General features: G+C 47.5%; 2 protein-coding genes across 6 annotated transcripts; both read left to right on the top strand.

Annotated features, from left to right (window-relative positions):
* Nucleotides 1-3,209: 3,209 nt before the first annotated feature.
* LOC308469530 (uncharacterized protein) lies at nt 3,210-10,127 on the top strand. Of its 2 annotated transcripts, none has more exons than XM_080992123.1 (4): nt 3,210-3,352; nt 5,515-6,328; nt 7,188-7,296; nt 8,685-10,127. In XM_080992123.1, the coding sequence occupies exons 2-4, from the start codon at nt 5,612-5,614 to the stop codon at nt 9,836-9,838; spliced, it is 1,980 nt and encodes a 659-aa protein (XP_080848249.1). In that variant the 5' UTR covers nt 3,210-3,352; nt 5,515-5,611; the 3' UTR covers nt 9,839-10,127. The 2 variants fall into 2 exon arrangements, with proteins under 2 accessions (XP_080848249.1, XP_080848250.1); XM_080992124.1 differs by having other exon boundaries at nt 3,218-3,352; nt 5,569-6,328.
* Nucleotides 10,128-13,270: 3,143 nt separating this feature from the next.
* On the top strand, nt 13,271-22,830 carry LOC308469702 (uncharacterized protein). 4 transcript variants are annotated; one of them, XM_080992548.1, is made up of 5 exons: nt 13,271-14,036; nt 15,220-15,281; nt 15,686-16,446; nt 20,188-20,323; nt 21,353-22,830. In XM_080992548.1, exons 3-5 carry the CDS (start codon nt 15,712-15,714, stop codon nt 22,078-22,080), a joined length of 1,599 nt encoding a protein of 532 aa, XP_080848674.1. In that variant the 5' UTR covers nt 13,271-14,036; nt 15,220-15,281; nt 15,686-15,711; the 3' UTR covers nt 22,081-22,830. The 4 variants fall into 4 exon arrangements, with proteins under 4 accessions (XP_080848674.1, XP_080848673.1, XP_080848675.1 ...); XM_080992547.1 differs by lacking the exon at nt 15,220-15,281 and having other exon boundaries at nt 13,272-14,036; XM_080992549.1 differs by lacking the exon at nt 15,220-15,281 and having other exon boundaries at nt 13,273-14,036; nt 21,356-22,830.
* The last annotated feature ends 386 nt before the right edge of the window (nt 22,831-23,216 follow it).

The raw sequence follows: 23,216 nt of genomic DNA on the forward strand, positions 1-23,216 counted from the left end.
GCCTAATTCTTACTTCCAATAAATTTCTCTTAATCTTATGTTAGAATATTTAGCCAAATATATCTTTAAAATTCTTCCAGTCCTCTTGTGTCTCCTCTTCTTTCTGATCACAAATTCTTCCAGTCGGGTCGGCCAGCTCCAAAAAGTCCATCATCTTCATCTGCCAATCTTCTATTGTTGGTATCTCTTGCAATTTCCAATTTTTGGCTAATAAAAGTCTTGCCACTGTAGTGGCAAACAAAAACAGTCTGACATCTTTTTTGGGCAATTCCAATCCTTGGGTGGTGGAAATGGTTTTGATACGCTAAGTCACATATTCTCCCTTTGTGACCCGGATGCAAAAAGAAAGCAGAACACAAGTGCGCACACAAATTTGTATTGTGAAGTGCGGGATCCTATCCCTCTTTGTTTTCTCCCAAGCAAGCAGCATTGCCTTGCCCTATTAGGGCCACTCTGCTCTCTCTATTTAGGGAAGACAACAAATATTGAGCAGACAAACAAACAAACAAACAAACAAACAAACAAACAAACAAACAAACGGTGCAAGGAATCTTCCATTCTACACCTAGAAAAGCTGTCAATTAAAACAACTTGCAAACATTTATACATCGAACTGCCTGCTTCACTAATTTAGGGAAAGGGCACAGAACTGTGTGGGGTTGTGGGTGCGACATGACTGGGGTCCACAACCAGATAATCTGTTTCAACACTACAAGGCTCCCATTTGCTGCTGGAACATCCGCTCCATGTGCCCTAGGAATGTCACTGCCCCCATTCTCCATTTGGGTTCCATCCCACACCAATGTGATGGGTTCCCAGCAGTGAGAAGTTCCCGGGGCAATGCCACCCTTTGGGAAGAGGAATTGCTGGAGGATCAGGGTGTGTTGCAATATTTTGTTTAGTTGAGTGATTGTCCCTTCCTAGCCCGCAGAACTGAACCTATACACACCAGGAGCAGCTTTTCAGAGCATGGAGATACACTTGACTCCCAAGTTTCTACAGTTCAGACGGCCTTTAAGTAGGGGAAACGCTGATAGCCATATCTCAGTGGAGCAATTTTACACGGAAGCACAATTTAATGAATTGGCATTGCTTCCCTCAAAATCCCAGTTAGGCTTAAGTGTTGTGTTTGGGGTAGGGATTGGGGCAGCAACGCCAAGGCTGTGCGTTGGATCCAAAGGTTTGTAGCTTGCTGGTAAAAGATCTGCTTTGCATGGTTCAGTCCCCAGTATTTCCAGGTAGGGCTGGATACATCCCTTGCCTGAAAACCAGGTTAGCCACTGTCAATTGCTGTAGACAAAGCTGGACTAGACAAGCTTTTGTTGTTGTTGTCGTTTAGTCGTGTCCGACTCTTTGTGACCCCATGGACCAGAGCACGCCAGGCACTCCTGTCTTCCACTGCCTTCTGCAGTTTGGTCAAACTCATGCTGGTAGCTTCAAGAACACTGTCCAACCATCTCGTCCTCTGTCGTCCCCTTCTCCTTGTGCCCTCCATCTTTCCCAACTTCAGGGTCTTTTCCAGGGAGTCTTCTCTTCTCATGAGGGGGCCAAAGTATTGGAGCCTCAGCTTCAGGATCTGTCCTTCCAATGAGCACTCAGGGCTGATTTTCTTAAGAATGGAGAGGTTTGATCTTCTTGCAGTCCATGGGACTCTCAAGTCTCCAGCGCCATAATTCAAAAGCATAAATTCTTCAGCGATCAGCCTTCTTTATGGTCCAGCTCTCACTTCCATACATCACTACTGGGAAAACCATAGCTTTAACTATACGGACCTTTGTTGGCAAGGTGATGTCTCTGCTTTTTAAGATGCTGTCTAGGTTTGTCATTGCTTTTCTCCCAAGAAGCAGGCGTCTTTTAATTTCGTGACTGCTACCAGGGAATAAATCAAATTAACCTAAATGGAAGTCTCATCAAGCATACAGAGGGTTGCAGTCTAAGACCCAGATTTGCAACCTCAGCTTGGAGGCTTGCTGAACAACCTTGGGCCTGAATTTCACACACAAAAACCACGTTTTTGCAATTAACATGAAAATGAGTGTTAAACTTGCACTATATTATGTTATATTTCTGGAAGTGTCTTCCATGTCGGGTTAAAGCTCAAATGCAATGTATAAATTTGCAGTTAGGGTCATGCCATGAGAACGGATCAAACTGCCCCTGCGAATGTAGATGTGTGAATGCAGATAAAAGGAACTAAATCAAACGAATGCCCCCAAAGTAGCCATGCCCACTGAGTTCAATAGGGCTACTCTGAGTAGGGCAGGCGTCCAATGCTCAAAGTCTGAACACACTCAACCATTGCACCATACTTCTGGAACTCCTCGCTGCAAGATGTGAACTGCAAGGTCATTTGTTTTGTTTCCCCCCCAACTTTGAATTGATATTTTATTGGGGGAGGGGGGAATCAAATATAAAGCAGCAAAGTGATATGAAAAGAAAAAAAGAACAAAACACACAACCTTGTAATGAAGGGGACAATGACATTATATGAATATATTCAAAAAGACATAACCCATACATTCTTTTATAAATTCAATATTATTATCCTAATACTAATGTAAATATGAATAGTCTATTACATTTTGTATAAATTCGTTCTAAATATTGTCATATTCATCCAAGCAGAGTCTGCAGCTGTGAACAGTCTGCTGCAAGTGTAATCATGTTATCAATCCACTGATTTGTTATTTCTTATTACAGATTAAAGGAGATCATGTCTTTACTCTTCCAGTTCATCAACATCAGCCTCTTGACTACCATTAGAGCGCGTAAAATCCATTTTTGTTAACTTTCGTATAGTAGGTATACAGTTCAGAAGAATATTCTCTGCTGAATTTTAAAGTGTTTTTTCAACTGAACAGTCATAGTCATACAATCCAGCGCTGCAAGATCCTTTGTTGAAGGTGTTGGGAACTGCAGCTCTGCGAGGAGCAAACTACAACTCCCGGGATTCCTGGGCAGGCGGAGCTGCGTGGGAATGTGCTTTAAACGCGTGGTGTGTACGAGAGGAAAACACCCGTGCAAAAGAATATTCACGCGTTTCCGAGTGGCAAGGGAATCTTTCGCAATCAACAAGAGAGAGGCACTTGTAAGGATCAACTGAGAGCGGAGGAGCCTCGATCCCCTGGGCACGATCCATTCATTCAAAAGCAAATAAATAAATAAATGCAAAAGAGACCAGGATGTGAACCTAGCATAGCACAGCCCGCTTCCTGGTCTGGCTCCACCCTTGCCCGGAAACTGCCTTTTGAAAATACATGCATGGTGTCCCCCCCAACACCCCCAAAATCCTCCAGCAGTATAAAGATTTAGGGTACCCCATCTGCACTGAGGAAGGATCTGGAGCGATCTGGTGAGTTGAAGGAGAGCTTGCTGGGAGGGAGCCCCTGATCCAAGGGGAATCGTCGCGTTGTCAAAAACAGGTTAAGAATGAGGCGTAATTATTATAATAACACTGAAAAGCAAGGAGGGTGGAACATTAGAAGCCGCCTTAGACGGAGTCTGTCTTGCTCAGTGCTGCCGACACTGGCTGGCAGCCGCTCTCCTGGATTTCAGGCTTGGGACCTGGAGATGCTGGGGATCGAACTTGAGACCTCCCGCTGAGGATCCTGACCCCATCGCTTAATAATTTCCCCCCACCCTGCCTGTTGTAGCAATTGTAATGTGCTGGGCTAGATGTCGTATGATTTTTAATCCAGTTTTTAATCACTCTTATTTCTTACACATTGCATTTTATTGCACTGCCGTTTGGATTCCACAGGATCCCGATTCTAACCCCGCAGAAGAAATATAAAAGCCATAAAAAATAAAATTGGGGTGGGGAGAAGAGTATTTAATGCAATGCAAAGAATAAGCTGCAGACCACTTGGTTAAGGCTTGTCTCCAGACCGCAGAAAAAGCGCTCGTGCACCAGAGTCCAAAAACTATGGAGCCCATTCAGTTCAATGGAGGTGCTCTGAGCATGGCAAGGATTGCATGCTACCCAATAGGATTTACTTCTGAGTAAGTGTGGGTCCGTCCACTTCTTTATGCTGCATTTAAGCAGCACAGGAGGGATTTTGGCTGCACCTTGGCTCTACATCATAGCTTAGCACAAAGAATCCTGGGAATTGTAGTTTTTAAAGGGTGCTGCTGACGGTTGCTCGGAGCCCCCTATTCCTCCCCCGAACTACAATTCCCAGAGTTTCCTCGGAAGAGGAATTGATTATTAAGCCACTCTGGGAATTGTAATTCTGCGAAGGGAATAGGGGTCTCTTCACAACCCTCACCACTCTCAGCAAACTACAGCTCCCAGGGTTCTTTGGGCCAAAGCCAGGACTGTTTAAAGTTCTGTGATACTGCTTTAAATGGAAACTGCAGACGAGGTCAACGATATTTCAATAACACCCACCCCAGCCCCAAAATTCCCACCATGGGTCATGGAGGCAGTGCCCTTGCAGTGGGAGGGGGTTGGACTAGACTTCCTTTAACACGCCTATATAATTCAAAATTTTATTTACATATTACATTTATTTTATTTCTTAAATGTATATCCTGCCATTATTATTATTATTATTATTATTATTATTATTATTTATTGAATTTATATACCAGGGCAGTTCACAGACTAAAATCAAGATATAAAACAAAATACATAATAAAAATAAAAAAACAACACAATAGCCCCCCTGCTCCCAAAGGAGCATATATGGGGGAGGGACGTATTGCTTCAAATTTGCATGTATTACATAATTTACATATTTTCTGCATATATTTACCATAGGTAAAGGTAAAGGGACCCCTGAATTAGGTCCAGTCGTGGCCGACTCTGGGGTTGCAGCGCTCATCTCGCTTTACTGGCCGAGGGAGCAGGCGTACAGCTTCCGAGTCATGTGGCCAGCATGACTAAGCCGCTTCTGGCGAACCAGAGCAGCGCACGGAAATGCCGTTTACCTTCCCCTATTTATCTACTTGCACTTTGACGTGCTTTCGAACTGCTAGGTTGGCAGGAGCAGAGACCGAGCAACAGGAGCTCACCCCGTCACGGGGATTCGAACCGCCAACCTTCTGATCGGCAAGCCCTAGGCTCTGTGGTTTAACCCACAGCGCCACCTGCCTCCCTCGTATTTAGCATATGTGGCCGTTATTTCTAGGAACAGTGCAGGGGTGGGGAACCTAAGGCCAGGAGGGTAAATGCGGCCCTCCAAGCTTCTCTTTCCAGCCCTTTAATGTCTCCCCAGCTCTCACCCCTCATTGCCCTGCCTCATACCCTCCCTGAGTGGTTTTGCCTGACCGGACTGTGCCCTTGAACTCAGGCCTCTCGCCTGTTTGGATAGAGAGGGGTGTGTGTAGATACTAGCTGACCATACGAGGGCAAAATCTACATTTGCCGCTCCAACCCCTGATGCCTCTGGGCCTGCTCAACACTCTCATGCGGCCCTCGGAAAGTTGCCCAGAAAGGAATGCGGCCCCCGACTTGAAATAGCGACTCCTGTGGGATCATTCACTCTCCCATCCTCTTCTTTCCCCCTCCAGGGAGGAAACTCGACGTGACTATTTAGAATCTGCGCTCGCCCTTCTTCCTTCTAGAATTTCCTTCCCTGCGGTGCCCTCTTTGTGAGATCAGCCCGGGATGAAAATGGAGGAGCAAGACCCGGCGGGCGAGGGAACGAGGAGGAACGACCCCTGGGCGCTCCAGCCCGAGACCGTGGGGGAATTCCTTCCGAAGACGCTGGGAGAAGAGATTAAGCAGGAAACGGACGAGGGGTCCCTGCAGCAGTGGGAGGCCCAGTGGCAAGAGTTCCTGAAGACGGTGGAATCCCCTCCGTTGGGACGGGCGTCCCCGAGTTTGCCGGAAGAGGCCTGGGACGACACCAAGGCCTTCCTGGCCTCCTTCGAGCAAGTGGCCAAAGCCTGCCGCTGGCCCAAGGAAGAGTGGGCAGCCCGGCTCCTGCCGGCCCTCAGCGGAGAGGCCGAGCGGGCCTTTGGCAACTTGGAGGCCGCGGACAGAGAGGATTATGGGAAAGTGAAGGCGGCCATCTTGCGAGGGGACGCCATGCGGCAGGAGGAGCAGCGCCAGCGCTTCCGGCGTTTCCGCTACCAGGAGGCCGAGGGTCCCGGAGGGGCTCACAGCAGCCTCCAGGAGCTCTGCCGGCAGTGGCTGAGAGTCGAGAGTCGCAGCAAGGAGGAGATCTTGGAGCTGCTGATCCTGGAGCAGTTCCTGGCCGTCCTACCGCTGGAGATGCAGAGCTGGGTCAGGCCGCGCGGGCCGGAGACCTGCTCCCAGGCGGTGGCCCTGGCGGACGACTTCCTGCTGAGGCTGCGGGGAGCCAAGAAGCCATCCAAGCAGGTGACGCATGTTTGCTGCCGGGCTTGCGGTGCAGCGGCGTAACCGCGGGCCCATTCAGCAAAGCTAAGCAGGGTCCGGTACGGTTTCGAATTGGATGGGGGACCGCATGTTGAGATGGGGGTTGGACAAGATGACTCTTGAGGTCCCTTCCAACTCCGTGCTGGAGCAGGGGTTGAGAAGGGAAGCTGCTGGTCATGGTATATTATTATTATTATTATTATTATTATTATTATTATTATTATGTTCTTTGTTGAGAGTTTGCCTAAGAACCCCATGAATACTAACCTCCAGTTCCATGATGAAGGAAAGGCAAGCTCTTGGTGTACATAGGGGCAGCCATGATTATGATTATTTCTTTCCACAGGACCTGTAAGACAGAGTTGTTCCGCCTGGCCTTTGGCTTGGAGCCAATTTGATTCCCTCCTCCTCTTTCTCTTTTCTTTTTCCTTTCTCCTCCTGTGATGAGGCTGCATTCTAATATTTTAATGTTTCAATATTTTAATGTTGTATTTTAATCTTGTTTTTAAGTTGTATTCATTCAGCTTGTTTTTATTACTGCTTGCTAGCCACCCTGAGCCCGGCCTTGGTTGGGGAGGGCGGGGTATAAATAAAAATTATTATTATTATTATTATTATTATTATTATTATTATTTTGAGGTCCTGAGCTATGTTAGTGACTGATTTGTTTTTGAGAGGTGCACATAAATGTGTACATGCAATTAAAAAAAAGAAAGAAATTCAGCCCTCCTTTATTCTTCCCCCCATAAGTGTTGAAGGAGCAGCCATGTACTGGGTGTGAAAGAGGATTAGGACAATCCCTTTAGCTCTCCTCTGAATGGGTTTCCCTCTGCTGTTACAGGCGGCATTTGAGGAGACGGATACAAGCCGGGCCTTGTCTGATATCGAGCCGAAGCAACTGTGCGTGGCGGCAAAGCTGGAAGATGACAACAGGGAGGCAAGCCTGTTGGGTAAGGAGGGGACGGTTTCTGGAACCTTCTGGAATGTTCTGGAACATTCTTAACCTCAGACCCCTAAGACTCTTCCCAGACCACATGCCCCTCTGCCTGAGGTCACACCTGTCATCATCATCATCATCATCATCATCATCATTTATTGAATTTATAAACCGCCCTGTACCCAAAGGTCTCAGGGTGGTTCACAAAGAAGCCACTAGCCTGACTCCACACCTGCCTTGAATATTTTTGCCTACAATTCCCACAGTTCCCTGAGAGGAGGCATCGGGTTGTTGTTTTGAATACTTAAATGTATTTTATTCCATCATACATATGATATACACACACAAAGGTAAAAAATACAGAAATATCAGAAAGAGGGCCATGTGTCCCTTCTCTTAATCTGCCAACAAAATTGGAAGGTGTGAGAAGACGTTTGTGAGCAGAAACATTAAGAGGTCCATTATTTCCCATATTGGTAGTGCCAAAGAATCCTGGAGGTTAGTTGTTATTGGTGGAAATGATATTGTACACACAATATTAAAATGTTCCGTATCTTCTTGGCCTCGGAAACCAATATATTGTGGGTTATATTTTCTGCCATCTCCTGGTTCCATACATTTTTACACACCAGAGATATCTGCAGGCCTTCCAGAATCTTCCGTTTTTGTCCTCTGCCAGCAGCCACGTTGCCAGTTCTTTAGGTTGCAGTCTTTATGTGGAAGCTGCAAGGTCATTTGTCCAGTATTTCTTTAAGGTAATAGATACCTCCTGATACACATTGGACCAGAATTTTTTTTACCAGTGAGCACTCGCAAAATAAGTGGGGGGAAATATTCCTCATGCTCAACATCCCCACCAGCAAAGATATGTCATTCTTGAAGGAACTGATTGTTCAACCACTCTGGGAATTGTAGCTCTGTGGGGGGAATAGGGGGTCTCCTGGCAACTCTCAGCAGCCTCAACAAACTACATTCCCCACAATTCTTTGGTATAGTACTGCTTTAAATGTATAATACGGAGTGGGGCCTCTGAGTCAGCCCTAACCAAACCTCAGAGGAGCAGAGCAACATTTATTTGTTTTATGGCATTGCATTTATAGCCCACTTTTTTTGTCCACGGAGCCCAAGATGGCATAATTTAATCCCCACCAGCTGAGAGGCAGTGACTGGCTCAAGGTCTCCCAGTTAGCTTCATGACCCAAGGAGGGATTTGAACTCTGGTCTCCCAGGTCCTAGTCCAGAATTTTCACCACGACACCATGCTGGCTTATGTGGTAGGTCAATATTTTCTCAACATCTTTGAGGTCCCCACGTTCCTCCCCCTGCTTTAGAAGACCGGTTTGAGAGATTTAGTTTTCTCTGTTGGGTCCTTTATTGAGTTCCTCCTCTTAATTTCAACAGGTGATGAGTGGAAAAGCAAGAGCGAAGGGGAGCTGTGTGGGGATTTCTCAGGAAGAGCCAAGTACGAAGAGCTGAAAGAGAATTTCTGGAGCCAAGAGAGACCTGTGTCCATCCCTCACCGGGGTGGAGACTTCCACGAAACCCTGGTCCAAAAGGAAAACCAAACAGAAAAAAGAGGGAGCGGTTTCCCCAGTGATCACTGGGGAATCCACACAGAGGAGAAGCAAAATAAGACCGCAATGTTTGGGAGGGACTTTACTGAGAGCAGACAGCTTACCAAATGTGCAACACTCCAGAAGGAGGAAAACACGTATATATATCTGGATGGTGGAGAGAGTTTCAGTCACGGTTCAGATCTTAGATCACATCAAGATGCCCCCAGAGGTGACGAACAGTATAAATGCTCGGACACAAACAAGAGCTTCTGTGATCAGTCCGACCTTCCTAAACATCCGAGAATCCCCAAAGGGGAGAAGCAGTACAAATGCTTGGTGTGTGGGAAGTGCTTCGGTCGGAGCGCGCACCTCACTTCGCACCAGATAATCCACACCGGGGAGAAACCGTACCAGTGCCTGGAGTGCGGGAAGAGCTTCGTACAGAGCGCCCACCTCGCTTCGCACCAGATAATCCACACCGGGGAGAAACCGTACCAGTGCCTGGAGTGCGGGAAGAGCTTCAACAAGAGCACAAACTTCCTCAGGCACCAGAAGCTCCACAAAGGGGAGAAACCGCACCAGTGCACGGACTGCAGCAAGAGTTTCTCGGACAAGCCCAGCCTCATCCAACACCAGCGAGTCCACACCGGTGAGAAGCCCTACAAATGCTTGGAGTGCGGGAAGAGTTTCAGCCACAGGGGGAGCCTTAGCGCACACCAGAGAATGCACACAGGGGAGAGGCCATATATGTGCTCTGACTGTGGCAAAAGCTTCCGTGACCAGTCGAGCCTCATTAGGCACAAGAGGATCCACACCGGGGAGAAACCGTATACGTGTTCTGAGTGTGGGAAGAGCTTCAGCCAGAGCACCAACCTCACTTTACATCAGAGAATCCACACGGAAGGGAAGATGCCCTCCGAACCTGCCCACATGCTTAACGCGGGAATGGCCGTCTTAGTATTTTCCACGAATCCTGCCAACGGCCTGGTGGCATCGTAGAAGTCGACATGGTTATTGCAGCATGTTAATATGCCACAGACTAGAATTCCCTTAATCACATGTACGTTTTCGGACAACAGATGGATCCGTTCCTTTCGGAGCCACACCCATCCTTGGTTTCTGAAGCTAGGAAGGTAGTTAGAAGCAACAGAGTCTTAACAGTAGTTGTTTTTAATGTTCTCTCTGGAACTTTTCCCGTTGTTTTGTTGGTGCGTTTTGGTGGGATGGCATGAATCACTTCATGGTAATTTTTATGTAAACAGAATAAAATAAGGATAAAACTGTGTAACTATTTGGAGTGAAATGGGTTCCGGACAAAGCACGTTTCTGAAATTCACATGAAAGTGCCCATGTGGGGAAAATGAGTGAGATCTGCAACAAAGTGTTGCATCATGGAGCGCCTCCTGTTGAGGGTGCCAGCCTGCCAGCCATGCCCTTTTGTAAGATACTCCATACTAACCCTCTCCAACAGTCAACATTCTGTGGTCCTTGAGCATTCCCAGTTTTCACTGAGATGTTTTGGGTCATCTCCTCCCCGGCCCCCTCAGTTAAGAGATTTTTCTCCTCTAAAGATACTTTGCACTTCTGCAGAATTTAGGATTCCCTGAGCTTGCTTGTGCCTCCCTGTTGTGTGGTGAACCTTTGGCCCTCCAGATGTTGCTGTTTGGCTGCGGAACAGACTCCCTCATGATGTGGTGGACTGTCCTTCCGTGGTGGTTTCTAAGCCGAGGTTGGATGGCCATCTGTCATGAATGATCTAGTTGAGATTCCTGCATTGCAGGGGCTGGACTAGATGACCCTGGGATCCCGTTCCTTCCAACACTGCAATTCTAGGAGCAGAGCGGGTGACAAATGTTCATAAGTGGCCTTAGTCCAGACCTATTTCTCATTCGAGCCTAGGACTTCCGCCTCTAGAGTGACAATGGAAGCTGGTCCGTGAAAGCCAATGGGGCACTGCCTCACCAACCTCAGTCTGCCCACAACTAGCCCACAAAAACCTGTCATCCTGTCCAGAAGGTGGCCCTGGCTGTCACCTTCCTTTTCCTCACTGAGTGTTGCCCCTTAATGAACTCAACAGGGAAGCAGAAGATGGAGAGAAAACTAGAATTAGGTGCCATTGCCTCTGGTGCCACCTCAACACACTTTATGTGGGGCTACCTTTGAAGGTGACCCGGAAACTACAATTAATCCAGAATGCGGCAGCTAGACTGGTGACTGGGAGGGGCCGCCGGGACCACATAACACCAGTTCTGAGAGATCTGCATTGGCTCCCAGTACATTTCCGAGCGCAATTCAAAGTGTTGGTGCTGACCTGTAAAGCCCTAAACAGCCTCATCCCAGTATACCTGAAGGAGCGTCTTCACCCTCATTGTTCTGCCCAGACACTGAGGTCCAGCTCTGAGGGCCTTCTGGTGGTTCCCTCACTGCGAGAAGAGAAGTTACAGGGAACCAGGCAGAGGGCCTTCTCGGTAATGGCACCCGCCCTGTGGAATACCCTCCCATCAGATGTCAAGGAAATAAACAAGTGTCTGACTTTTTGAAGACATCTGAAGGCAGCCCTGTTTAGGGAAATGTTATGGGGGAGTTTTTAATTTTTTATGTTTTATCGCATTATTATTATTATTATTATTATTATTATTATTATTATTCTGTTGGGAGCTGCCCAGGGTGGCTGGGGAGGCCCAGCCAGATGGGCGGGGTATAAATAAATTATTACTATTACTACTACTACTGTTGGGCTACCTGTTTTCTACCCTATCAACCCCAAAGGACACCAATCACCAGGGCTGAGAAGTGGCATTCTGCTGCAGAACATGTGTCTCTGGGTGGCCACATTCATCCCATATGCTTAAAGTGCTATGATACCACTTTAAAGAGTCATGGCTCCCCCCCCCCCCCCCGAATTCTGGGAACTGTATGCTAAGGGTGCTGAGAATTGTGAGGAGTCCCCAAAGTGCTTCAATTATTCATTCCTCTTCCCAGGGAACTCTGGGAATTGTAGCTCTGTGTGGGGAACAGGATGTCTTTCCTAACAACTCCCAGCACCCTTAACAAACCACATCTCCCAGAATTCTTTGTGGGCAACCGTGATAATGCGGTATCTTGGCACTTTAAGGGGAGCATGGGGTGTTGGGGGAGGGGTGGTACCTCTGGTGGAGGTCATGTTCTGCTCCTTCTGGGGTCGTTTGTCCACCTTTGGTCACCACCTGCACTCAGCACTCACCTGTGGCTCCTAGAAGCCGTCAGCATGCGACAGCGGCCACAATCCCAGGAAACGGCTTTAACTGGCTGGCTAAATCAAGCGAGGGCAGCCGATGGGTCTCAAACCCTCAGTGAGTTAGGGACTCCCCCTGCATGCAAAGACAGGCTGTAGCGGATGGAGCAGGTGAGATCAGGAGCGAGTCTCACAGTCAAGAAGATGGTTTCTGCATATGCTGCAGGTAGCCCATCTAGGAGAAGGAAAACTCTGATCCTAAACCTCTGCTGCCTCACAGGACGCCTTCAGGAATAGAAAAGGCTAAGGAGAAAACCCTTTCACAAATCCAAAGCGGAGTCCCTAAGGTGGTTGGATGGTGCCTCGTTTGCCTCCTTCCAAGTTGGTGCCAAACATCTTGCTCTGCTTTCGTTTGGACCACATCAGTGAGGTGTGTGTGTGTGGTGGGGGGTCACTGCCCAGGCTTGTGACCCCGGGAGGTCACCTTCGTGCTGTTAACGAAGCAGTTTTGCTTCACCCCTGGAGGCGCACTCCATTGTCCCTGGAGACAAACACAAGCCAACATAGAGCCTTAAACCCATGGTGTAAATGAGGCCCAAGCCTTTCTCTCTTCCCCTTGCTACCCCATCCGTTTACAATGAAGATGGACGTTCGAGAAGTCGGATAGAGAGAACTTTCTCCCACCTTTTTGTAGCACTGGAACTTGCGGACATACCATAATGCTGAAGGTTGGAAGATTCAGGACAGATAAAAGAAAGGACTTCTCATGGTGCACAGTTGAGCTATAACAACAACAACAAAAACAACAACAACAACAACAACAACAATTTATTATTTATACCCCACCCATCTTGCTGGGTCTCCCCAGCCACTCTGGCGGCTTCCAACACAATATTAAAATACAGTGGTACATCAGATTACATACACTTCAGGTTACAGACTCTGCTAACCCAGAAATATTACCTCGGGTTAAGAACTTTGCTTCAGGATGAGAACAGAAATTGTGTGGCAGCAGCAGGAGGCCCCGTTAGCTAAAGTGGTGCTTCAGGTTAAGAACGGACCTCGGAACGAATTAAGTACTTAACCCGAGGTATAATGCCTCAAACATTAAAAGCTTCCCTAGACAGGGCTGCCTTCAGATGTCATCTTAAAGTCGGGTAGTTGTTGTTCTCTTTGACATCTGTTGGGAGGGCGTTCCACAGGGCGGGTGCCACCACCAAGAAGGCCCTCTGCCTGCTTCCCTGTAACTTCGCTTCTCACAGTTAGGGAACCGCCAGAAGTCCCTTGGCGCTGGACCTCAGTGTCCAGGCAGAAAGATGGGAGTGGAGACGCTCCTTCAGATATACTGGACCGAGGGACTCCCACAAGAGTCCCAACTTAGATAGCTTTAAGAGAGGATTAGACAAATGCCTGGAGGACAAGGGCTATTGATGGCAACTAGCCACAGTTGGAGGCCGTAATGCTTGCTGGAAACTGCAGGAAGGAAGAGAGATGTCAGCAACAGTAGCCAGAATGCTGACACGCACAGCTTCACTATCATGAGGACTAGCAACGAAAAACCAAAACCAAAAAGAAACTTTGATTCACAGGGAGATGCACATATTCCCCCAGTATTCGTCGTTCTTATGTAGTGCGCACGGTGACATTTGCAATACATTGGCTTGATCCAGCAGAAAAATCTTAAGGTGCTGGGGATTGAATTACTGCCTGGAAAATGCAGATCCTTTGAAAACTGCCACACTCCCTTCTCCTTCCTGCGGTTTGGAGCCTTGCAGCCCTGACGGGGCCTTCCTCCAAAGGGTTAAGCTGACAGAGCGTTGCTTTCCTAGAAAGAGCAGGAAAGGGATGCCAAGGAGCATTAAGGAAGGGGGTGGGAAAAGGAGGGTGTTGTTGCTGCACCCCTGGCCTCCTTTGCAGCTGCAGGAGAGAGTGGTGGGCAGGAAAAAATCCTGAATTTTGGAAGGTGCATGGACAGCTGACCGGGTAAAAAGGATGGGGAGAAGCTGGTTCCAATAAAGGGGGTGGGAAGCAGAAAAGGGGAGGGGGCTCCTCAAGGACCTCCAAACTCATCACACATCCTATTTCCTTCTCTTTTTTTTGCATCCCAGTGTCAGGTCTCCTTTTCCACTCAGCTGCTCCCTGATTTGACAAGCGAAGAAGACCCAAGTGGGTGGATAGTCCAGGCAGCGTTTATTTCTCTCAGGGCAGGTGGGGGGGTGCTTTGTTTCAGCTCATGGGGTGCCACCCCTTTGCGGCTGCCTCCTAGGGGCCACTGACAAGGGTGATGGGCAGGAGCAGAGGGAAAGTAGATGTGATTTTTTTTTTTTTTTTTAGCTTTGTGTATAAGGGGAGGGGTGGTACCTCTGGTGGGGGCATGTCATGCTCCTGGGGTAGTTTGCCCACCTTTGGTCTCCAACCTGCACTCAGCTCTCACCTGTGGCTCCTAGAAGCTGTCAGCATGCATACATTTCATTCCAAAATTGTTTAAAATAATATATGAAATATATGAAGAAATCAAAAATATGTTTAACATATATTTTAGTAAAAAACCAGAGGCATTCCTTTTAGGTATAATCACAAACGATATTCCTGACAATCATAGGAAAGTATTCCTCTACCCGACAACAGCTGCCAGGATGCTCATAGCAAAAAATTGGAAAGGGAGAAAAATTCCACCAATGAAAGAATGGCAAATTAAATTTTGTGAATATATAAATCTGGCAAGACTCACAGCATTCATAAGGGGACAATCGGACCATAAATTATTAAAAGAATGGGGATGTGTTAAAGAGTATATGAAAAAAACATTGTTCTGGAGTAAGCCTATCGGTATGTGATGAATGATGCTTTGCAGGGGTAAAGAAAGAGAAAAATGGTGTAAAAAGTATAAAGATAGAGGTAATCTATATTAGACACAAAAACTTAGAAAGAGTAAAAATTTTGAGGTCTTAGAACAAAGGAAGGAAGTCAATATGTGTATATGTATGTAATGACTAGATTAGAATGATGATACCGTTTTATTTGTAGATGTGTGTTTCTGTTTTTTTGTGTTCTTTTTTCTCTGCGTTTGTTTTTCTTGCTTGTACTGTTTTATTTTGGATTCAGTGTTTGTAACTTTTGTTGTAACTTTGCATTGAAAATAATAATAATAATAAAATTTAAAAAGCTGTCAGCATGCAACAGCAGCCGCAATCCTGGGAAACGTATTTGACTGGCTGACTAAACCAGGTGAGCGTAGCCAATGGGTCTCAAACCCTCGTTGAGTTAGGGGCTTCTCCTGCAAGTAAAGACAGGCTCCGTGGAATAGATGAGACCAATAATGGGCCCAACAGTCAAGAAGGTGGTTTCTGCACGTGCCGTAGAGGGAAGTGAGGGGCAGATGGGGCTCCTCCACCTGGGAAGGCAGCCCATCTAGGAAAAGGAAAGCTCTGATCCAAACCTCCGCTGCCTTGGGGGAAATCTGTTGTAGGGATAAAACAAAGAGAGGGGGAGGCTCATAAGCCCCCTTGCTTCTTCCTGACTCTTTAAGAGTTCTGGGATCCGATGAAGGCAATCTTACATCAGGCGCTGACAGTTCACCTTGTGCTCGTTCTCCTTTTCTTTCTCGTTGATCTCTTCCCCCATTTTTGTAGGTCGACGCACCTCTTTTACGCGAGGGATGGAAATGGAGGAGCAAGAACTTGCAGGTCCCACCTCAGCGGAAGGAAAAGGAAAAGCCCATCACGTCCTCCAGGCTAGGGGTGTCGGGGAATTCCTGCAGAGGAGACCCTGGGGAACCGTGAAGCAGGAACCGGCTGAGGACTCCCTCCATCACTGGGAAGCCCAGTGGCGGGAGTTCCTGAGGACGGTGGAGACCCCCAAAGAGATGTGCTGGGCATCCCCTCCGCCACCAGAAGAGCCCAGCCCCTGGGACGACGCCAAGGCCTTCCTGGCCTCCTTCGAGCAAGTGGCCGAAGCCTGCCGGTGGCCCACGGAGGACTGGACTGCCCACCTCCTGCCGGCCATCAGCGGAGAAGCCGAGCGGGCCTTTATCGGCTTGGAGGCCAGAGACAGGGAGGATTATGGGAAAGTGAAGGCGGCCATCTTGCGAGGGGACGCCATGAAGCGGGAGAAGAACCGGCAGCGCTTCCGGCGCTTCTGCTACCAGGAGGCCGAGGAGCCGAGAGGGGCTTACAGGCGGCTCCAGGAACTCTGCCGCCGGTGGTTGAGATTCGAAAGGCACTCCAAGGAGCAGATCCTGGAGCTGCTGATCCTGGAGCAGTTCCTGGCTATTCTGCCGCCAGAGATCCAGGGCTGGGTGAGGGAGTGCGGCCCGGAGACCTGCTGCCAAGCTGTCACCCTGGCGGAGGATTTCCTGCTGAGGCAGCGAGAGGCCGAGAGGCAGGTAAGCCAGGTGAGGCCACTTGGCAGAATTCGTTGCCAGGTTGCAGGTGAGACATACTGAAGTTGGTGGTGTTGAAAGTGCAACGGCAGTGTGGGTCGACGTATGCTCCGGGTGAGGCACAAACTCACAACCTCGGAGAGCTAGTGTGGTGTAAGGGTTAGAGCAGGGGTCAGCAAACTTTTTCAGCAGGGGGCCGGTCCACTGTCCCTCAGACTTTGTGGGGGGCCGGATTATATTTTGGAAAAGAAAATATTAACGAATTCCTATGCCCCACAAATAACCCAGAGACGCATTTTAAATAAAAGCACACATTCTACTCATGTAAAAACACGCTGATTCCCAGACCATCCACGGGCCAGAAGGCGATTGGGCCGGATCCAGCCCCCAGGCCTTAGTTTGCCTACCCATGGGTTAGAGTGTCAGACTAGGACTTGGGAGACCAGGGTTCAAATCCCCACTCGGCCATGATGAAGTTTGCTGGGTAACCTTTAAAATTCCTAATAGAAAAGCCTCTGGTTATTTTAAACATTTTTTTCAATTCATTATATATCATTTCCCAGAATGCTTTTATTACCTTACACATTCACCACATATGATAAAAGGTGCCTTCTTTTTCTTTACATTTCCAACAGATATTTGTACCTGATAATTGCTAACTTAAAAAGGTAAAGGGACCCTGACCATTACTGGCCGACTCTGAGGTTGTGGCGCACATCTCGCTTTACTGGTCGAGGGAGCCAATGTACAGCTTCCGGGTCATGCGGCGAGCATGACTAAGCCGCTTCTGGCAAACCAGAGCAGCACACGGAAACGCCATTTACCTTCCCGCCGGAGTGGTACCTATTTATCTACTTGCACTTTGACATGCTTTCGAACTGCTAGGTTGGCAGGAGCAGGGACTGAGCAACGGGAGCTCACCCCGTTGCAGGGATTCAAACCGCCAACCTTCTGATCAGCAAGTCCTAGGCTCTGTGGTTTAACCCACAGCGCCACCTGCATCCCTTATATTTGTTAACTTACTTGGTGTTAAATACCAACAGTACAGTACATCATTTTGATATAATTTTCCTTCAACGTACAGCATGCCATGAAATCACAGCAAGTTTTCTGGGTACCCTTGGGCCAGTCACTGTCTCTCACCCTAACCTACCTCACAGGGTTGTTGTGGGGGTTAAATGAGATGGGGAAGATCCATTTACGCCACCTCGAGCCCCTTGGAGGAAAAGGTGCAATAAATAAAAACCATAAATTATAAATGCAAGTACTCCATTAGGTTTTCCTCTATAAGGAGTTCTATTTTCTAGGGAAACTCAATCTTAATTTGTCCTTCAGGATTTTTGGTGGGGTTTTTTTTGGGGGGGGGGGAGAATAATTAACCCCTTATTACTCACCTTCCCGGCCATGTTGCTTGCTTGTTTTTATTTAAGCCATTTATATGCTGCTTAAATGCAGTAGTCTCTAAGTGGTTTTCTAAGATACAGTACAGGAAAGGTAAACATCAGTTAAAAGTATAAAATCAGACTTAAACTGTCTGCTAGAATTTTTTAAAAAAATGTCTTTAGGGAGCACTGGAACTTCAACAGGGAATATGTGCTGGCGGTAGTCTGTCCCCATCAACAGTCCGCATTTTACACCAGCTGGAGCCTCCAGACCAGGCCCAAGAATGTCCCCACATGGAGCACATTGAAATACCGTATTTTCCGCCCTATTGGACGCACCGGCCCATAGGACGCACCTAGGTTTTTGGGGGGGAAATAAAGGGAAAAAAATTTATTCCCCCCCAGCCGCGGATGTCTGCCCGAAGCGTGGGCTCCCCAGGCTTGCTGATAGCTTCCTGAAGCCTGGAGAGCGAGAGGGGTCGGTGCGCACCAACCCCTCTCGCTCTCCACGCTTCAGCGAAAGCCTGCATTCGCCCCATAGGACGCACATAGATTTCCCCTTCATTTTTGGAGGGGAAAAAGTGCGTCCTGTAGGGCGAAAAATACGGTAATTGCGTCTGGAGGCTATCGACGCTTGGATCACTGTGGTCAGGCTACCCCTGTCCAAGAATGGCTGCAGTTGGCTTCCTGACCATAGCTGGTAAAAGGTACCGCTAGCCATAGAGGCCACCTCAGCTTCCAGTTCTCTAAATCTGCCTTTCTCAACCTGTGGGTCCCCAGATGTTCATAGAATCATAGAATCATAGAGTTGGAAGAGACCACAAGGGCCATCGTGTCCAACTCCCTGCCAAGCAGGAAACACCATCAGAGCACTCCTGACATATGGTTGTCAAGCCTCTGCTTAAAGACCTCCAAAGAAGGAGACTCCACCACACTCCTTGGCAGCAAATTCCACTGTCAAACAGCTCTTACTGTCAGGAAGTTCTTCCTAATGTTTAGGTGGAATCTTCTTTCTTGTAGTTTGGATCCATTGCTCCGTGTCCGCTTCTCTGGAGCAGCAGAAAACAACCTTTCTCCCTCCTCTATGTGACATCCTTTTATATATTTGAACATGGCTATCCTATCACCCCTTAACCTCCTCTTCTCTAGGCTAAACATGCCCAGCTCCCTTAGTTGGGCATGTTTAGCCTAGCCTCCTCATAAGGCCTCCTCATAAGGCATCGTTTCCAGGCCTTTTACCATTTTGGTTGCCCTCCTCTGGACACGTTCCAGTTTGTCAGTGTCCTTCTTGAACTGTGGTGCCCAGAACTGGACACAGTACTCCAGGTGAGGTCTGACCAGAGCAGAATACAGTGGCACTATTACTTCCCTTGATCTAGATGCTATACTCCTATTGATGCAGCCCAGCATTGCATTGGCTTTTTTAGCTGCCGCGTCACACTGTTGGCTCATGTCAAGTTTGTGGTCAACCAAGACTCCTAGATCCTTTTCACATGTACTGCTCTCAAGCCAGGTGTCACCCATCTTGTATTTGTGCCTCTCATTTTTTTTGCCCAAGTGCAATACTTTACATTTCTCCCTGTTAAAATTCATCTTGTTTGTTTTGGCCCAGTTCTCTAATCTGTCAAGGTCGTTTTGAAGTGTGATCCTGTCCTCTGGGGTGTTAGCCACCCCTCCCAGTTTGGTGTCATCTGCAAATTTGATCAGGATGCCCTTGAGTCCATCATCCAAGTCGTTGATAAAGATGTTGAATAAGACTGGGCCCAAGATAGAACCCTGTGGCACCCCACTAGTCACTCTTCTCCAGGATGAAGAGGAACCATTGATGAGCACCCTTTGGGTTGTTGAACTACAACTCCCATCACCCCTAGGTAGCAAGGCCAGGGCTCAGGGATGATGGGAGTTGTAGTCCAACAACATCTGGGGACCCACAGGTTGAGAACTGATGCTCTAAATGCTAGGGGATGATGGGACTTTTAGTCTAGCAGAAACCAGAGGTTCACAGGTTCCTCATCCCTGATATAGGAGACAGAGGGGAGAGGAGATAGCCACCTTCAAACATCTGAAGGGCTGTCCCATGGAAGATGGAGCAAGCTTGTTTTCTCCTGCCCCGGAGCGTAGGGCCAGAACCAATGGATTCAAGTTACAAGGAAGGAGTTTCCGACGAAACATCAAGAATAACTTTCTGACAGTAAGAGCTGTTTGACAGTGGAAATGTCTCCCTCAGGAGGTTGTGGACTCTCCTTCCTTGGAGGTTTTTAAGCAGAGGTTGGGTGGCCACCAGCTTTAGCTGAGTTTCCTGCATTGCTTGGGGTTGGAGACCCTTCCAACAATTCTGTGATCTAAAAAAGGTTCTTCTCTGCTGTTTCAGGTGGTCTTTGAGAAGGCAGCTCTGAGTTCCTCTGAGGCAGGCCAGGCCCCATCTGAGGTCGAGCAGAGGCAGCTGTGCAGGGAGGCCAAGCAAGAATATGACGACGATATCGACGAGGAAGAGGCCGGCCTGCTGGGTAAGGAGGGACAAGCCTTGCTTGCGCCCAAGTTCTTCAGCGCTCTGTAGTTGCTCCCTTGGCATTGCAGGGGGCTGGGCTGGATGCTACAACAGGCAGAAAAATCATAAAGTGGTCAGCCAAGACCCGATCTTCAAGTGCTTCACAGGACAAGACATTTGGGGAGTCACCCCTGCTTTATTGCTTTGTAGATCAGAATTGTGGAACTCTAGATGTTGCTGGACTATAATTTCCACCAGACCTGACCATTGGCTGTGCTTGCTGGGAGCTGTAGTTCACCAGCATCTGGAGGGCTTTTCCATTCCTCACCTATTTGCTAATGATCACCTCTGCTAATTAGAGTCTCTTGGTTTGAACTCTTGCTAGTTCTTTGCCTTTTTTATATACATTTTTATTATTTTTTTAACATAGTAATTCCAACATTCATACAGCTTAACTTCTCATCTTATACAATATTTTGGACTTCCGTCAACGCCTCTGATGATTTTCCGTTCTTTGTCACTTATTATGCATTTCTTAATTTCATATTACCTTTAATTACCCTTAACTAATAATTCACCTCATTGTCTTTTTTGCAATATTTCAAATAATTCACCTTACAAAACTTCTTGCAAACCTACTAGTGTGATCTGTTCATCACAATTACTTTTCAAATAGTCCGCACATTTACTCCGGTCTTCTGAGAATCTCTGGTCCCGCAGGTTTCGAATCCTTCCAGTTAGTTTATCTAATTCTGCATAGTTCATCAGTTTCATCCCCCATTCTTCTTTCGTCGGTAGTTCTTCTTGCTTCCATTTTTGTGCCAGCGATATTCTTGCTGCTGTCATTAAAAACAACTTACAGTCCTTTCTGTTTATATCGTCTCCTACAATGCCAAGTAAAAATGGTTCTGGTTTCTTAATAAATGTATATTTCAACATCTTTTTCATCACATTATATATCATTTCCCAGAAGTTTTTCACTTTTTTACATTCCCACCACATGTGATAAAATGTCCCTTCTTTTGCTAGTTCTTTGCCTTTATCCCAGCAGGAGCTGTGTGGGACGGTGAGATCGAGGTGGAGCCAGACGCAGCATCTTCAGAAACACTTCTGCATCAGGAGGTGGAAGAGCACTCTGAAGATCAAGGCAGGCCAAACAGGCAGCCGAGAAGGAATCTGGAACCAAACGAGAAGAGGAGGAATAAGTCCGTCGCCATTCAGGTCGGCAACTTCCACGAATTCCTCAGCCAGCAGAAGGGAAAGAGGCCGAACAAGTGCCTTGTGTGCGGCAAAAGCTTCAGCTGCAAATCGAGCCTGAAGGCCCACCAGAGAGTCCACACGGGCGAGAAGCCGTACAAGTGCTCCGAGTGCGGAAAGAGCTTCATCCAAGTGTCAAACCTTACTGCACACAAAAGAACCCACACAGGGGAGAAGCCCTACACCTGCTCGGAGTGCGGAAAGAGCTTCAGCCGGAGCGACCATCTGACTTTACATCAGAGGACACACACAGGGGAGAAGCCGTACATGTGCGCCGAGTGCGGGAAGAGCTTCAGTCAGAGCACCGACCTCACCTCACACCAGAGAATCCACACCGGAGAGAAACCTTACAAATGCTTGGCGTGCGGGAAGAATTTCAGCCGGAGTTACCGCCTCACTATCCACCAGAGGATGCACACAGGGGAGAAGCCGTATAAATGCCTGGAGTGTGGCAAGAGCTTCAGTCGGAGCGACCATCTCACTTCACATAAGAAAATGCACCCGGGGGAGAAATCATAAAAATGAAGCTTTCCTCACACATAGAACAGTCACGGCTACCCTGTCTGGGAACCCTCTCACAATGGAGAAACTATAAGTGCTCAGAGTTTAGCAAAAAAAAACAACTGTTACAGTGGAACCTCGGTTTTCAAATGTAATCCGCTCCGGAAGACCGTTCAACTTCCAAAACGTTCAAAAACCAAGGCGCAAAGGGCGGTCTGCAATTTGAACGGAGAAAATTGAAAATACCTCAGCAGAAGCCGTTCAACTTCCGAGGCGCGTTCAAAAACAGAAGCAATTACTTCCGGGTTTTCGGCATTTGAAAACTGAAACGTTCAGCTTCCGAGACGCTCGAAAACTGAGGTTCCACTGTACTTTAAATAAGGTCTGGTGATGGGGGTAGGGTTTGTTTCAAAAATTGGAATCGAAGCAGAACAGATCCTGAGGACAGCAAACGTTTGAAAATATCCTGCCAATTCTCCAGCAAGCAATTAAATTGCCAAAGGAGGCAGTTTTCCAGCTGCTTTCCAGATATATAAAAGTTTTGTGTCAGCAGTCACCTTATGCAAAAACTACATAAAAAGAAAGTTTTCCTTGATTTTTTTTTTTAAAAAAACATTATGTACTGTTATATTCACCTCGTATTTCTTTAAGCAGGCAGCAAACTGTCCTTTACAGATCTTTCTCCTCTGGATAGATTTGCATGCTGATATGTAAACGTGTTCAGGGTTGGTTTTAAGCAACATCAAAAATAAACAATGTTAAAACGTTTCTCAGAGGAGGTTGTGCTTTGATGGAGTGGTTCCCAGAGGCAGTAGTGCTTCTGAATACCAGTCACTGGAAACTATAGGAGGAGAGATTTGCTGCTATACTCAGGTCCTGCTTCCAGGCTTCCCATCAGGTCATCTGCTCAGTCCCTGTGAGAAAAGGATATTGGACTAGATGGGCCCTTGGCTCTTATGCTCTTATATGTGGTCTGTGATATGGATTCCGGTGGCCTGCGGCAGTATCTGTGGATATGTGGTTGAAGCCGGGATGTGACACATTCCATCTCATTCCAAACATGGATAATAAAAATAATAATTTTATTATTTATACCCCACCCATCTAGATGGGTTTCCCCAGCCACTCTGGGCAGCTCCCAACAGAATATTAAA

This window comes from Podarcis pityusensis, assembly GCF_964106645.2.
Source record: "Podarcis pityusensis genome assembly, chromosome: 2".
In the NCBI taxonomy this organism is placed as follows: domain Eukaryota; kingdom Metazoa; phylum Chordata; class Lepidosauria; order Squamata; family Lacertidae; genus Podarcis; species Podarcis pityusensis.